At 46.2% G+C, this 15,103-nt stretch overlaps 1 protein-coding gene across 5 annotated transcripts in view; it reads left to right on the forward strand.

Moving 5' to 3' along the window:
• DMRT1 (doublesex and mab-3 related transcription factor 1) overlaps nt 1–15,103 on the forward strand; it is a 113,521-nt gene that overhangs the window by 66,561 nt on the left and 31,857 nt on the right. For 3 of the 5 annotated variants that reach the window (XM_049092425.1, XM_025423408.3, XM_025423405.3), the window contains exon 4: nt 930–1,077. The exons of 1 other annotated variant lie outside the window; for it this stretch is intronic. In XM_049092425.1, coding sequence (XP_048948382.1) covers nt 930–1,077 — 148 coding nt within the window. The remainder of the gene's footprint in view (nt 1–929; nt 1,078–15,103) is intronic. One more of the 5 variants, XM_025423407.3, reaches the window with a different exon arrangement.

Below are 15,103 nucleotides of genomic sequence, written 5' to 3' on the forward strand. Positions count from 1 at the left end.
ACCTTAAATTTAGATGGTACTACTTTTTTAAATGCAGCATAATTGACGTCTGACTGTTCTTGCAATGCCCAGTGTCTGCTCCAGGGGCCATGCAGGAAACAGAACATATTTGACATATTTGTGGAAATGTGGGTGGGTGCCCTTCTAAGTGTTCAGGTCACATCGCCTTAGCTTTGAATGACAGGTCAGGAAGCAGTGGGGCCTTGCTGCGCTTTGCATAAAAGCTGCCCTGTTGTCCCAGAGGCAGAGTCTGACACACGACTGCTAAGTCTACCTTCTATGCCTCCCTGCGTGTCCTGTTTGCAGAGTCCATGTCACCTCCAGGACCCTGGTGACAGGAGGGTCTGGGAAGTCAAGATCTCAGACTTGGGTTTCTTTGCTACAGTGAGAGCAGGGAAGGGGGGTGGGAACAGACGTCGAGGACCGTATCGGGCACGTCCATGCACTAATGACAACAGCTTACTCTTACATGTGTTTTGCGTGTTGTCTTTTAAAAAATATTCTCTTTATATGAACACTGAGGTAACCAAGGTAAGCCACCTGCTTTACACATGAGGGAAAGTGAGAAAGTAAATAACTTGCTTATGGCTATATAACTGTAGACAGTGTTATGGTGATGTGTGGGCTCCTAGGCTGTGCCATCCCCACTCTATTGCTCTCTTTTCCTTGGTGCTTGTTAACTAAGTATCATGTGACCAAATCAGGCATCAGGGGGGCTCTAGTAGGGACCCCAAGGTATAAAAGGCACCTTTAGGATGCACAGTTAGCATTTCTAGGGTCATTGTGCTGGAGGATGTGTGCACATTCATGGTTACAGATACTTCCAACATCAATAGGAACCCAGCAGTTCTTGTAATCATTGTACAGTGCAGTTTTGAACTCAGTGTATTCCTTGTTTTTTGGTTTTTTTTTTTTTGTTTTTTCTCAAGCAGATGAAAAACTCAGAGAACCGCCATGCAGTGAGTTCCCAGTACCGGATGCATTCGTACTACCCACCTCCCTCCTATCTGGGCCAGAGCGTGTCCCAAATCTTCACTTTCGAGGATGGCCCCTCTTACTCTGAAGCCAAAGCCAGTGGTAGGTGTCCGGGTGCACAGCCTGGGTTGGGGTGGAGGGAGGATGAGTAGCCAGCCACTGGGTCTCCCAAGATCTCTCTGAGGCCTTGCAGGTCAGGAGCTCTTGGGAGATTGCTGCGTGACTCCCTTGTGAGTATTCTTTACAGTATTTCATTATGGAATGCTTTGCTTTTCTCAATTCTTAATACCACTATTTTTTTTCTGGGTACCTGGAGTGACAAAAATAAAATGAGGGACTCCCATCAGAAGCCACACACTGTATTTTCAGGATGATCAATAAGAAATACAAATTCAAAGGAAAATGTGGCTCAAATCCTGTTATTTTTGGTGAAGTGAATTTCTGTGTATTGAAAACTTGTCTTCTGAAACTTTTCCATCTTAAAATTGAAGGCATATTCATCTTTTGGGGGAGGAAACAAAATAATAAAACATTTTTGAATACAATAGATCTCAGAGTTTGTGCAGTAGCAATGCAAATAACTCTGATATAATGGCTTTAAAATAAAAAATGACTGTTTAATGAACCAAAGCACTTTGAAATACACAGTTCCTCAACTTTAATTTTAACCTTCTCTCCAGCATTTATATACGCTGCGATGATGGGGAAGTCTTTTATGGCTGCTGTGTTTCCATGGCATGTTTTTAAGTTCTTTATAATTAAACTTTTATCTTTTGATCCAGGGAAGTGAGAAGCATATACAGTCAAAGCAGTCGGCAGAAATCAGGGCTACAGTGTGTGACTTGGTAGTAAACCAACTATCGGACTGTATCCTCCACTAAATAAAAAGAGAGGTTTGTTCTCTAAATAACTTTACTCTCTACAGAGAGCTTGCTTTTTGTAAAGCAAGTGTTTAGAGAACGAGATTCAGAACCACGCTTTGCTTTACAAATTCAGAACAAGGAAGTCTAAAAGTGCTGAACAAGTTAGAGTTTATTTGCCATACTGAAATAAAGTACAGGATTTCATTAATGCAGAAGAGAGAAGACAAGGGAACCGATCAGTTTGAACTATCGAGGCACTGAAATACACATTATGGATTGCACTTTGACTTTTATTAATGACGATTCTTTGTCAGGAGTGGACAAGCAGGCACATCTCTGTTATAAATATTCATACTGTAGAGTGTATGCCCATATGGTCTTTCTTTCATACTGTCTTTGATTACATGTATTTATCTGGATTTTAATCTCTTTAAGGACAGAGAACACATCTTATATACCTTTTGACCTGCTACGATGCCTTTTATTTTTATTTATTGGTTGAGCGTATGAATGAATGAATGAGGTATATTTTTTAAGTGAGCTTGCTACTCTGTAAAGAAACACCAGCCTACAGTGTCAGGATCCTAACTCACTGTCTGTTGGCTTCAGTGCAGAATTTAGCGATGAAGCAGTTGAGGAGACATTTGTTCATACAGAAAATGGGGAGCGAAACCTACTTTGAGGAAGAGATAGCCTGAGCTTCTTGCTCCAGGAATAATGGCATATTTCCAGAAGCACTCGCTTTCTTGAGAGAAAGGTGTAAATTCAGAACAAGGCAGTAAGCTAAAAAGATAAGAGGAAATTTATTAGAGCAGAGAGGGATAGATATGAAGAGGAGCAGGAGGCATTTGAATTTATGGCAGAAGAGGGAAAAAATGCTCAGAAGGAAAGAGGTTACAGTCCAGGACGGAAGGGACTGGCTGCACCAGAGCTCATTGGGAAAGGTGGGGTGAATACCAGTGAGGATTTCTTGTACCTTTGCTGGTCCTATGTGTGTTTGCAAGCGTGAGGAGGCCTCAGGCTTACCGTTCTCCCTCACTGCTAACTGACGAGGAGGGTCAAGCTTCACACATGAGGCAGTTTGGTAGGAAGAGCCGTGAAACTCTCTATTACCTACTTTAGATTTGCCACAGAGAAGGAGAATATGCACTCATAGAAAATCCCAATCTCAGCTAATTTTTAAAGGAAATGTGGCTTTATGACTTCCAAATGCATGGTATTTGGGGCTTCTAAGCTGCATGGGATGTTTACAGAGCAAGCGGGAAGTAGGAAGTGGGAACTGTATTTGAAGGTCAACAGAGACACCCCAGGTGTCGTCTCTCTGAGCATCGGATCCTCCGTTTTATCATCAGCATTGACACGAGCAGACACTTGTGTAGTCTAGGTTCTTCTGCTGTGTGGGGCTGGGGCTCGTGGTAGGGTGTGGTGGGTGCGGGTAGGGACAGCAGTGCCTTCATTTGTGACAAGGTGGCAAAGGCTGGCCAGCAACCAGTTGCATTTATCACTTTCATCAGGAATGAGATCTTCTGGCTGGTTATGTTAATGAGTAAGTTCTGCATTTGATCTTAGCCAAAAGTCCAAGAAGCGATTAATGAATAAGTTCTGATTGGAAGATCTAAGTGGGGACTTGTAAATAACTTGAAAAACACTGTTTTTCAGTAGATTTAATGTTTCTTTAAATTATATGTTTGTCCATTATTTTTTTAAAGATTTTATTTATTTATTCATGAGAGAGAGAGAGGCAGAGACACAACACATGGAGAGGGAGAAGCAGGCTCCCTTCAGGAAGCCTGATGGGGGACTCGATCCCAGGACCCCAGGATCACTATCTGAGCCCAAGATAGATGCTCAACCACTGAGCTGCCCAGGCATCCCAATGTTTGTCTGTTAAATCAGTTTTTCCTCAGTTTCTTTAAAGAGAAGTTTAACCTCTCTTTACCATTTAGAGAAAGGAGTCCCAGTTCAAAGTTTTCCACTGTTTTTGCTGAAGATTGTAGCATGCAAAGAGAATGTGGCGGGAGATTGCAGGGAAAGTTTTCCTTTTGCTGTGTTGCCACTCTCTGATTTTTTCTTGGTAAAAGGGCTAGGAGGCATTTCTTCCCCCCTTCCATATCCTGAAAAGTGTGAGGAGGTGGATCAGAGAGAGGGTGAGGCCTGGCTATGTATGGACTTTGTAAGCCACTGCAAGCACTTTGGCTTTTATGTCCAGTGAGATGGAAGCCTTTGCAGGGTTTCTGGCAAAGGGGCAACATGGGAGACGTGTCTGTCTTGTGGTTTTGGAAGATCACTCTGGCTACTGTTTAAAAACAGACTGTGGGAATGCAGGCTGGGAGCAGGGAGTCCAGCAAGAGGCATTGCAGTAATCATTGCAAACGGTGGCAGTGACCTAGCCAGGGTAGGAGTGTGGCGGTGATAACAAGCAGTTTAATTCTAGATTTTTTTTTTAAAGATTTTATTTATTTATTCATGAGAGACACAGACATAGAGGGAGAAGCAGGCTCCCTGTGGGGAGCCCGATGCAGGACTCAATCCCAAGACCCTGGGATCATTGCCTGAGCTGAAGGCAGATTCTCAACCACTGAGCCCCTCAAGCGTCCCTAATTCTAGGTCTGTTTTAAGATAGAACCAACATGATCTGTTGATGGATTTGTTTGGGATGCACCAGAGAAGGAGAAGCAAAGGATGACTGTGTAACTTTTGACCTGACCAAGTAGAAAATTGGAATTTCTGTTTATTGAGGTAAAGAAAGACCATGGGGGAAAAGCAGGTTTGTGGGAATTAGGAGTTTAATTTTGAGCATGAAGTTTGAGATGTTTCATGAGTCATCGAGGCAGATTGTTGAGTAGGAATTAGCTGTATGAAGGCTCAAGTTGAGAGGCGATATCCTTGCTGGAAATAAAAGCTCAAGAGTCCAGGGTGTAGATGTCACTTGAAGACAATCTGGTGATTGCTGCTAGAGAAGTGAGTGTAGATGGAGCAGAAGGAAGGACCCAAGGCTGAGCCCCAGGGCCCAGCAGGGTCTGGAGGAGTGTTCCAAATGAGGCGGACCAGCAAAGGAGAAAGTGATGAGCCGCCCGGGGGGCAGGAGGACAACTAACTGGGCATACTGTCTTGGAAACAAGCAGAGAAAACATTTCCATGAACAGAGCCAACTAAGCTCAAGGGTCAAATGAGGTGAGGACTAGAATTGACATTGGCTGTTGTAAAGGTAGAAATGATAGAGGATCTGACTGGTCAGGTGGCCAGTTGGGTGGGGAGGCAGGAGCGACAGACTGACTACATTCAGGAGTGCATGGGAGAGAAGATGGGGGCCCAGGCACAGACAGTTCTTCAGGGACTTTGGTCAGGGGGGTCGTGCAATGGGGCAGCAGCTGCAGGGAAGACACCGCAGTTTTGGGTGCTGACAGGAGGGAAAGTTTGCTGCTGCAGGCCGTGTGTGGTGCTGAATAAGCCAGACTCCGATGGGATCCAGGCAGCGGGCCCCAGGGTGGGGGCCTGCGGGGGCTCCATGACTGGTCCCAGAGGAGGTAAGTAAGGAAACTAAGAGAAAAGAAAAACTCTTAACAGTTGGACACGGCGATTTTATGTCTGTTGGATCTCATTTGAAAATTGGGGCTTGAATTTTTCTTCTTTGATCTTCCTAGGAATTCGTCTTTCTATTAAGGTAAAAATCCACCTGTCATAAAATTAACTGTTAACCGTTAACCGTTTTGAAGTATACGATGAAGTGGCACGTGGGTAGGACCCTTGGAGTGTTGGGCAGCCGTGACCTTTATCTAGTTTGAAGGCATTTCTGTCACCCCAGAAGGAAACCACGCATCCCCTAAGTGGCCGTTCCCTACTCTGCCTTCCGCCAACCCCTGGCAACCACTGATTTGCTTGGTCTTAATGGACTTGCCTATTCTGGATGTTTCGTGTAAAAGGAATCCTAGAAAATGCAGCCTTTGGCGACTGGATTCTTTCACTCAGCATAACATTTTCACGGTTCCTCCATGTGTGTGGCACGTATTAGTACTTAACTCCTTTTTATGGCCTGATAAGATTCCATTGTATGGATAAACCGCATCTTGCTTTCCTGATCTTCAGCTGATGGACATGTGGTTGTTTGTCCCGCTTACTGGCTGTTGTGAATAGCTGTGCTGTGAATCTTCATGTTCTTTGTTTAGAGACCTGTGTTCATTTCTCGGTACATACCCAGCAGCAGAACTTCTGGATCGTATGGTAATCCTGTGTTTAACTTTTGGAGGAACTTTCAAACTGTTGTGTGTAGCGGCCCCATCATTACACATTCCCACCAGCATGTGAAGATTCCAGTTTCCCTAGCCAGCTCATGTTACTCTCCATATTTTAAAAAAGATTCTAGTAATTCATGTCTGTTGTGGCCTGTGAAAGTATCAGACCACGGCGGATTGGAACCTTAAAAAAATTTCAGGAGTGCCTGGCTGGCTCAGTCTGTAGAGCAACTTGATCCTCAGGGTTGTGGGTTTGAGTCCCATGTTGGGTGTAGATCTGACTTAAAAATAAAATCTTAAAAAAAAAATTGAAAGCAAAACAGGTTCCTCCCCACAGATTGCTTGAGAAACACTGATCCTGGGATGCCTGGGTGGCTCAGCGGTTGGGCACCCACTGCCTTTGGCTCAGGTCATGATCCTGGGATCCAGGATTGAGTCCCGCATCGGGCTCCCTCTGGGGAGCCGGCTTCTCCCTCTGCCTGTGTCTCTGCCACTCTTGTGTGTGTGTGTCTCTCACGAATAAATAAATAATTAAAAAAAAAAAGGAACACTGATCCTAGTGCCCATGTGGAGGGTTGGCTGGTGGATGAATGTGGCCTGTTCATAGTAACAGATGCAGGTGGTCCATGATGTGGTGGTCGGAGCATCCTGGAAAGAGAACTTCCTCCACTCAGGATAAAGAGGTAGATCTCCACAGCAGCGCCTCTGTGTTAATAGATACCCTCACACTGATGGACGGATGGCACTTCACATCTGTAAACAGGCATCTTTCTCTACAGGTTGCATTCTTCCATATAAATTCTTGGGGTGTACCTGGCAGCCAACACTGGGGGGAAGGTTTCAATTTAAAATGAGATGGATGAGCATACTGAGATCTTTTTGTCTATCTATTTTGCAGTCTCAATTTGAAAGTTAGAGCTGGAGCATCCGGTTTCTTCTGCTTCTTTGGTCCCTTCCAGGCAGAGATGGGGGCATGCCCCAGTGGAGACTCACCCTTCCTTTACATTCAGCATCCGCTCTTTCCCGGAGAAAGAAGGATTCATTTGGGGTGCTTATTACCTATTATTACACAGCTATACATAAACTATTTTTGTATTATTCATTTAGCACACTTAGGATGTCAGCAGCCCCGTGAAACAAGATACAGAGCGTTTATGTTTTACCCAAAAGTCAGATGGCCAAAGTCAGGGGAAGGGCCTCTGTGACTTGAAGACATCCTTCTGTGATGTCTGGGCAACTGGCAGGAGCCTCTGTGTTCCCAACATGACTTTTTGAATCCATCCAACATTAGCAATTTTTAAAAAGCTTTTATTTATTTGTTCATGAGAGACACAGAGAAAGAGGCAGAGACATAGACAGAGGGAGAAGCAGGCTCCCTGTGGGGAGCCCGATGCCAGACTCGATCCCAGGACCCCGGGATCACGACCTGAGCCAAAGGCAGATGCTCAGCCACTGAGCCACCCAGGCGTCCCTTGCATTAGCAATTCTGCAGCCCAGTGAATCTAGAAGTGCCTGATTTCACTAATGGCATATGCTGCCCCCCTCCCCACAGTTGTCAGGACAAAATGCAAAATGGTCAAGCTTTGGCTCCATGGACTGGATTTGCTTCACGCTGCATATCCGATCTTAGCGAAAGATCATCCATCTAGTTTTGTGGGTGGGAACACCGATGCGATGCTGCCTGTTGGAAGCACTATCAGATCTCCCCTGCTCAGCAGGCCGAGATGTCACAACTGCCCTTTGGTGAGGTGACGTGAGGTTCTGCTGCCGCCCCTGGGTGGGGTGGGAGAAGCATTGTGTGCATGGCATGGAGCCACCACGAACCCGCTGTGTAGCCTTGGGACCATCAGACTCTTTCTTCTCCAAGACCCCCACTTTCTTCATCCCTTACCAGAGGGTGAGGAGGTTGGTGTTGTGGGAATGAACTGTTCTGTACGGAAACAATCTCTATAAATCGCAAAACGCAGCAAGAGGTGGCAAAATACTGTACATACTCCCACCCTTCCTTTCTGTAAGGCGTGCATTGACATTTCCGGCAGTTCTTCTCGTCCGGAAGAAAGATGTTCTGGAAATGCTTCAGAGTCCTGCTCAGACGGGAGGGAGAGCAGGCCAGAGATTCTAAGGGCTGCTTCTCGTGTCTGTTCCACTCTGAGGGTCTGGCAAGACTGCAGAGGAGAAAGGCACTGACCTTTTTCTTCCTCTGCCTTGAGGAAAGCTGAATACATTTTATGCAACATGTATAGAATGTTGAGTTTAGACTTGGCTTTTTAGGAAATGACTTATTGTTTCCTAAATTTCAAAGAAAAAGCTTGACTTGGGGGATCCCGGGGTGGTTCAGCAGTTTAGCGCCTGCCTTCGTCCAAGGACGTGATCCCAGGGTCCCGGGATCAAGTCCTGCATCAGGATCCCTGCATAGAGTCTGCTTCTCCCTCTGCTTGTGTCTCTGCCTCTCTCTGTGTGTCTCTCATGAATAAATAAAATCTTTAAAAAAAAAAAAATGGAAAAGCTTGACTTGTAAGCTTTGACTTGTAAGCTTGACATAGTTAACTGTCTTCCTTATGTGACCTTTTTATTTTCAGCCCTAGCTTTGAACAGACAGGTCAGTGGGGCATTCGTTGTCAATGACTCAGAGGCCAATGCTCACCAGGCAATGGGTCCCCCCAAGAAATGATCACCCCAGGAAAGGACATCCAGCTCAGTTCCCCAGCTCTGTAACTGCTGTAATATGCTTGCTTTCTCTCTTCCAGCCTCATTTCCCTCATCTGGAAAGTTGAAAAAAAAAAAAAGTAGGGTACCTGGGAGGCTCAGTGGTTGAGCATCTGCCTTTGGCCCAGGTGGTGATCCTGGAGTCCTGGGATTGAGTCCTGCATCCAGCTCCCCGCAGGGAGCCTGCTTCTCCCTCTTCCTATGTCTCTGCCTCTCTCTCTCTCTCTCTCTGTATCTCTCATGGATAAATAAATAAAATCTTTTAAGAAAAAAGAAAAAGAAAAAAATAGTAACAGCCTTACCTAGTATATATGGGCCTCATAAAAAATTCTGTAAAAAAATGGGATCCCTGGGTGGCGCAGCGGTTTAGCCCCTGCCTTTGGCCCAGGGCGCGATCCTGGAGACCCGGGATCGAATCCCACATCGGGCTCCCGGTGCATGGGGCCTGCTTCTCCCTCTGCCTGTGTCTCTGCCTCTCTCTCTCTCTGTGACTATCATAAAAAAAAAAAAAAAAAAAAAAAAAAAATTCTGTAAAAAAAGCACAGCAGTAGTTGTCAACTCCTTATTTCCTATAGGAATACCCACCACCACGTCTCAGATATCTTCCTATTCCTGCATGTGCCTGGCAGTGAGCTGTGCCAATGAGAGTCATCACGATCATTCAGGAGTGCTGTTTGAAACTAGCCATATGTGTATTATGATTCTAGAAATTAGCTAGACATTGTGGTCTTCTGAGTGAGGAAGATAATGCATAATGATTTTAAGCATATAATAAACAACAGGCAGGCCTGGAGGCTTATTTTTTAATATATTACATGTGCCATGTTTGCCAAGTAAAGCAGAGGGAACAGCCAGGGCAGAGCAGTGTGGAGGGACACCGGCAGGTCCCTTTGTAGCTGAAGAATAACAATGATGGCGAGCTGAGATGCCAATCAATGGGGACACACAGGTTTCCATTGTTTCTTGAAAGCCCATTTCCTCCATTAAAAGAGGGCCCTATAAGGCAAACTGTGGAAAGATTGAGAACTGATGGCACCCTGGCATGCCATCTGTGTAAAACACTGCCTTTGACAAGGCTCCCACCGCTGGTCTAGAAAGGGTCATGTCCATGAGGGAGGTCAGACTCAGAGAAGGAAGGAGTTCACATACTGCAGCCCTTCTGCAAGAGTTATCGGGTTGTGGTCTCACACATGCAGGGCGGGGATCACTCGTCCATTCAGCTTTGCAGTCTGCCAGGTGCCTCGCATCCTCCTGTGTTACCAGATGGCTCTTGGCATGGTCCATGGATTCTGGAATGAAGAAGAAACCAAGCCTTGGATCCTTCCTGCTGTGCCCCACTGGCCCAGAGCCTGGCATCTTATTAAAACAGTTATGGAAATAAAGCAGACATGGGCAGGTGTAGGGTACAGCCTTCAGGCTACAATATATTGTGGGTTCATATCATGTAGAATATTCTCTATATTCCCTTTGGAAAGTCAAATTTGAAGACTGACTGCTTTGCATATACTGGTTTTTGATGAATAACACCCCTGTGAGCAAGGTCACCAAGGGGCTTCCTTAAGAACCATACTAACTAGAGAGCCTGGGGCAGGGTGGGGAAGGTGGGACGTTGTGGTATCTCTGAGCCTTGGAGCTAGTGTTGGGGAACCAGAGGCAGCATAGGAACTCTTTTCTCCAAAGCACTCCCCCAGGCATTCTTTGTGCTGGCATATCCTGTGGTTTCTCATCCCTCCCTTCCTTTTCCTCTCCTCACAAGCAAGTAGCTCTGACAGTGTCTGTAAGAGAAAGTTCTGTGCGCTCAGTGGGGATAACTTGTTTAATTCCTTTTTTTAAAAAAAGATTTTATTTACTCACGAGAGACACAGAGGCAGAGACACAGGCAGAGGGAGAAGCAGGCTCTCTGCGGGGAGCCCAATGTGGAACTTGATCCCAGGACCCCGGGATCCCACCCTGAGCCGAAGGCAGATTCTCAACCATTGAGCCACCCAGGGCATCCCTTGTTTAATTCTACAGTAGTAGTATTATCCCCATTTTACAGATGAAGACGCTGAGGCATGGAGACAGGGAGAGGAGAAGCACGTGGCAGGTAGAGAAAATGAGGCACAGTGATGCCTTACTTGTCTAAGTCCTCACTGGGCAACAGTCTGGCAGTCTCGTGTATGACATATTTTCAAGGAAATGATGGCTCTGATTGGGATTTGGAAACATTTTATCTGCTGAGTCTAAAGATATGCATGCAATAGTAACTCTTTTTCTGTAATGATAAAATTCTAGGACCTACTCCTTCAGCATATGCATTATGCAGAAATACCCCTTCCAGGAGTGTCTTTCTATAGCATGTTGGTGTCACCCCCCAAAAAACCCCAAAAAACAGCTTGGAAAAAAACCACCAACATACCAGGTGTAGTATTTACAGTGCTCTTCCTAAAGCTCAATATAAACTTTAGAACACCTTTGTGACTTAACACCCTAAAGTCAGGTTAACTTTTGTAGCTATATATGCATCTTTTTTGTATTTTACAGGAGAGAGTATTAGTATTTGATGAAGGCAGACGTGAAAAAATTAAATAACTAGTTATCAGATTTGAAATGGTAAGTGTAAACAGAAACACAAGCAACTACTTTACTATAGTCGTTTTTATTTTCTGTGGCTTTTCTGTGTTATTTTAAAATTAGGGTGAGGGGCACCTGGGTGGCTCAGTGAGTTAAGCATCCGATTCCTGATACGGGCTCAGGTCCTGATCTCAGGGTCTGGAGATGGAGCCCCGTGTCGGGCTCTGAGCACAGCCGAGAGTCCCCTTGAGATTCTCTCTCTCCCTCCCTCTGCGCCTCACTCTCTAATAAATAAAATCTTTAAAAAAATGGAAAAAAAATAAAGTTAGGGTGGATAAAAGACCTGTTTTCCCCCAGATAATTTTGAGGCAGTATTTTACGTTCCACCTCGTCTGTCCGTGGCTTATTACGAGGTTGCTTTTACATCTTTAATTCATTCTTGGAAAGCTCAGGGCCCCTTTGCGAGGGTTTTCCTTTGGGCTACAGAAGACCGTCCAGAGCAGGACAACAGGGCGTGAGCTCTGGATACTACACTTTTAGGAACTCCTCCGTGTCCCGACATAAGTAGGTTGCACACGGTGACGGCAGGGCAGTGCTTGCCCGGGCCGTGCGCGCCGATTTTATCTTGATGGAGTGCAGGGGTGACGTTTGCTCCCCTGCCTGCCCGACGGGTGCAGGGAACCCAGCCTTTTGTGGGCACTTCGCGCATCGAGTTTGCCAATCCCGTCCCTCATTCAGTGACCATTTCCATTTAAAACTCCCGAAGAGGCAGCGTCCACGCGGGCATTCACTTGGACGCGACAGTAGCCACTCTGGCCGAGCGTCCCGCACCCTCCCGCAGGACGTGTCTTGGTTGGGCCGCACCCGCGTGCACGGGGCGCCGGGGATGCTTCTGGGGGCGCGGGGAGAAGTGAGTAACTCCGGAGTTTATTTTCCGCCCTCGGCTCCTCCAGAGGCGCGGCCCAGGCCAAGTACAACTCGAATAACCTTCAGGAGAGCTGTGCTGTCCTTCTGTCGGCCGCTGTCTTTGAAAATTGCCTCCAGAGTTAGTGAGCAGGAACAGTTAAGATTTACAAACAATGATGAAGCTTGTCATGCATCTTTCACCATCCATCATCCAGGTGCCGTGCCTGGGCGGTGAAGTGTTCTTCATAAAAACCAGCTCAGTGTGAAATACACCTCGCTGCAATGTTTACTGCTCTGAAGCCCGGCGGCGGCCCTTTATAGTAAATCCAGATTGCGCTGTGACATTACAGTATATCATTGCCCGGCGCGGTGGGGTTTACACTGGGAATGAGTGCAGTGCACACCAGATGAGGTGTCTAAATTGAGTTATGTCAGAATTTGGCTGTTATATGGGGATAGCTTTTGTTTTCTGAACACTGAAAGTTAGCTTTATATGTATTTATATATGGGCATATACGTCCCATCTTGCACATATACACGGGTATACAGTATATGCTGGGGTCAGCTTCCAGCTGGGCTCCTGCTGTAAAGAATGGGGACCAGCGTTGATGGGCCTTCCACCGGTGGTTTGTTGAAACTGGCATAACGAGAATCTTCGGCGGCGGAGGGGGGAGCCAGGGTGGATGGTTATCTCCTCGTAGAAGGGGGTTCGCTTTTGCTGGGCGGGCAGTGGTCATTTTTACCATCCTTTCTTACAAAGCCAGGGAGCCCTCTCTCCCGGGGTTGCTGTGGTGTGCGGGAACCATCCTCGTGATACAGGGCGGCGCGAGGAAACCCCACAGGACCCTTCCACCCGCTGTCCAGAGCCTCGCCTGTCGGCTGAGCACGTGCACTCGAAGAGGCCTCTGAAGTCGGTTGCTTATTTATTGTTTTTTTTAGTGGGTATCAAAATCCTGGTGCTGCCTCTGTTATCTTGAAAGATGCTGCTTCCAAGAGAAGATTTATGGTGTTTTAGCTTAAATCTGCAAAATAAAAGAGCACACTGAATTTATTGCATGATCAGGTTTATTTACATGCACCCTAAAAGTGCTGATATTAAAAATGAGCTCCATAAAAAAATAATATTCTGGGCCCTGCAGCCCCATGATCATCTTCTTAACACAGATTTTCAAATTCTCTCTTCTCTCCCTGGAGGAGGGAAGCTGGGAGAACCATTTTGTGGTCTTTTCATAACTGGTGCTACAATGAATCCAAGGTTTGTCCCCCGTTTATACCAAGTCTCGGGTAGGGCTTCCCCCTAACTTTAAACGCAGTGGCAAATAGCCTGCCCACCATTGCCCTCTGCTCTTTTTCTGGCTGTCGCTCCCTCCTTTTTAAAATATTTTTTTAAAGGTTTTATTTATTTATTCATGAGAGACAGAGAGACAGAGAGAGAGAGAGAGAGGCAGAGACATAAGCAGAGGAGAAGCAGGCTCCCTGCAGGAGCCTGATGTGGGACTTGATCCTGGGATCCCAGGATCATGCCCTGGGCCAAAGGCAGGCACTAAACCACTGAGCCACCCAGGTGTCCCTAAATATTTTTTTTATTCATGAGAGACACAGAGAGGCAGAGACATAAGCAGAGGGAGAAGCAGGCTCCCTGTGGGAAGCCCGATGCAGGACTCAATCCCAGGACCCCAGGATCACGCCCTGAGCCATGGGCAGATGCTGAACCGCTGAGCCACCCAGGCATCCCCTGCCTGTTCCCTCTTAGTTGCTATGTCTTCTTACTCGGGATTGATTAACGGTGCCACTTGTGAGCCTCCTGATGTGGTGCAGGACACAATTGTGGGCATTTAGGGCTGGCCTCCAGAGGTGGGACAGGGGTAGAAGCCTTCCACTGGCTCTGTCAGCTGGGGTGGGGGGAGAGAAGAGCCCCAAGTCAACCCAATGCAATGCACTTGTTCCACTAGGGCTGTGTTGTCAAATGCTGAATGACCAGTTACGAGTTACATTTCAGATAAACCACAAGCAATTCTTTTTTTAAAAAAAAGATTCCATTTATTTATTCATGAAAGACAAACACAGAGAGAGGTAGAGACATAGGCAAAGGGAGAAGCAGGCTCTCTGCAGGGAGCCCAATGCGGGACTCGATCCCAGGACCCCAGGATCACACCCTGAGCCAAAGGAAGACACTAAACCGCTGAGCCACCCAGCTGCCCCACGAACGATTCTTTTAATGTAATTATGTTCACAATATTTTGTTATGCTAAAAATAATTTATTTTGCCCAAAATTTCAATTTCACTTAGCATCCTGTGCTTTTATTTGCTAAACCTGGTGATCTCTGGCTCCTTTCAAGTCTTCTCTGAATGACCGTTGTAGGACCCCAGAGGTAAACAGTGAAAGGGAAATCTGAACACAGGACCGCCACACTTTCTGGAAGCATACTCAGGAGTTTTAACAGTTGCTTCATTTATATTTCTGGTAAAAATAGTACACATGGCAGTGCTGATCATGCTTGGAGTGGTTTCCTACTTTGGTTAAAGCCATTCACGGGTTTCTGGGTGAAGAACTTCTGGATTATATGTCCTCCTCTTCCACACTAACTGTAGTGTTTCTTCCTCCATTTCAGTCAAACGGTGATTCATTGTAGCCCCAGATAACACCACACATTTCTTTTTTCCCGTTTTACGGGTTAGATCCATTAACACAGCAGCAAATAAAATGTAACCCACTGCCGCCCAGAACCAGAATGGGAATCTCTAATCTGTGCGTTTGGTGGTTCAGTTGTGGCCTCGTACCACTTTGTGGGGCAGAACAGTGACTCTTTGAAACTCTCCGCAGGACCAGGTTCTATCTGCTTCCCGAACCTCTACCTGGATGTAAA

This window comes from Canis lupus, chromosome 1, assembly GCF_003254725.2.
Source record: "Canis lupus dingo isolate Sandy chromosome 1, ASM325472v2, whole genome shotgun sequence".
In the NCBI taxonomy this organism is placed as follows: domain Eukaryota; kingdom Metazoa; phylum Chordata; class Mammalia; order Carnivora; family Canidae; genus Canis; species Canis lupus.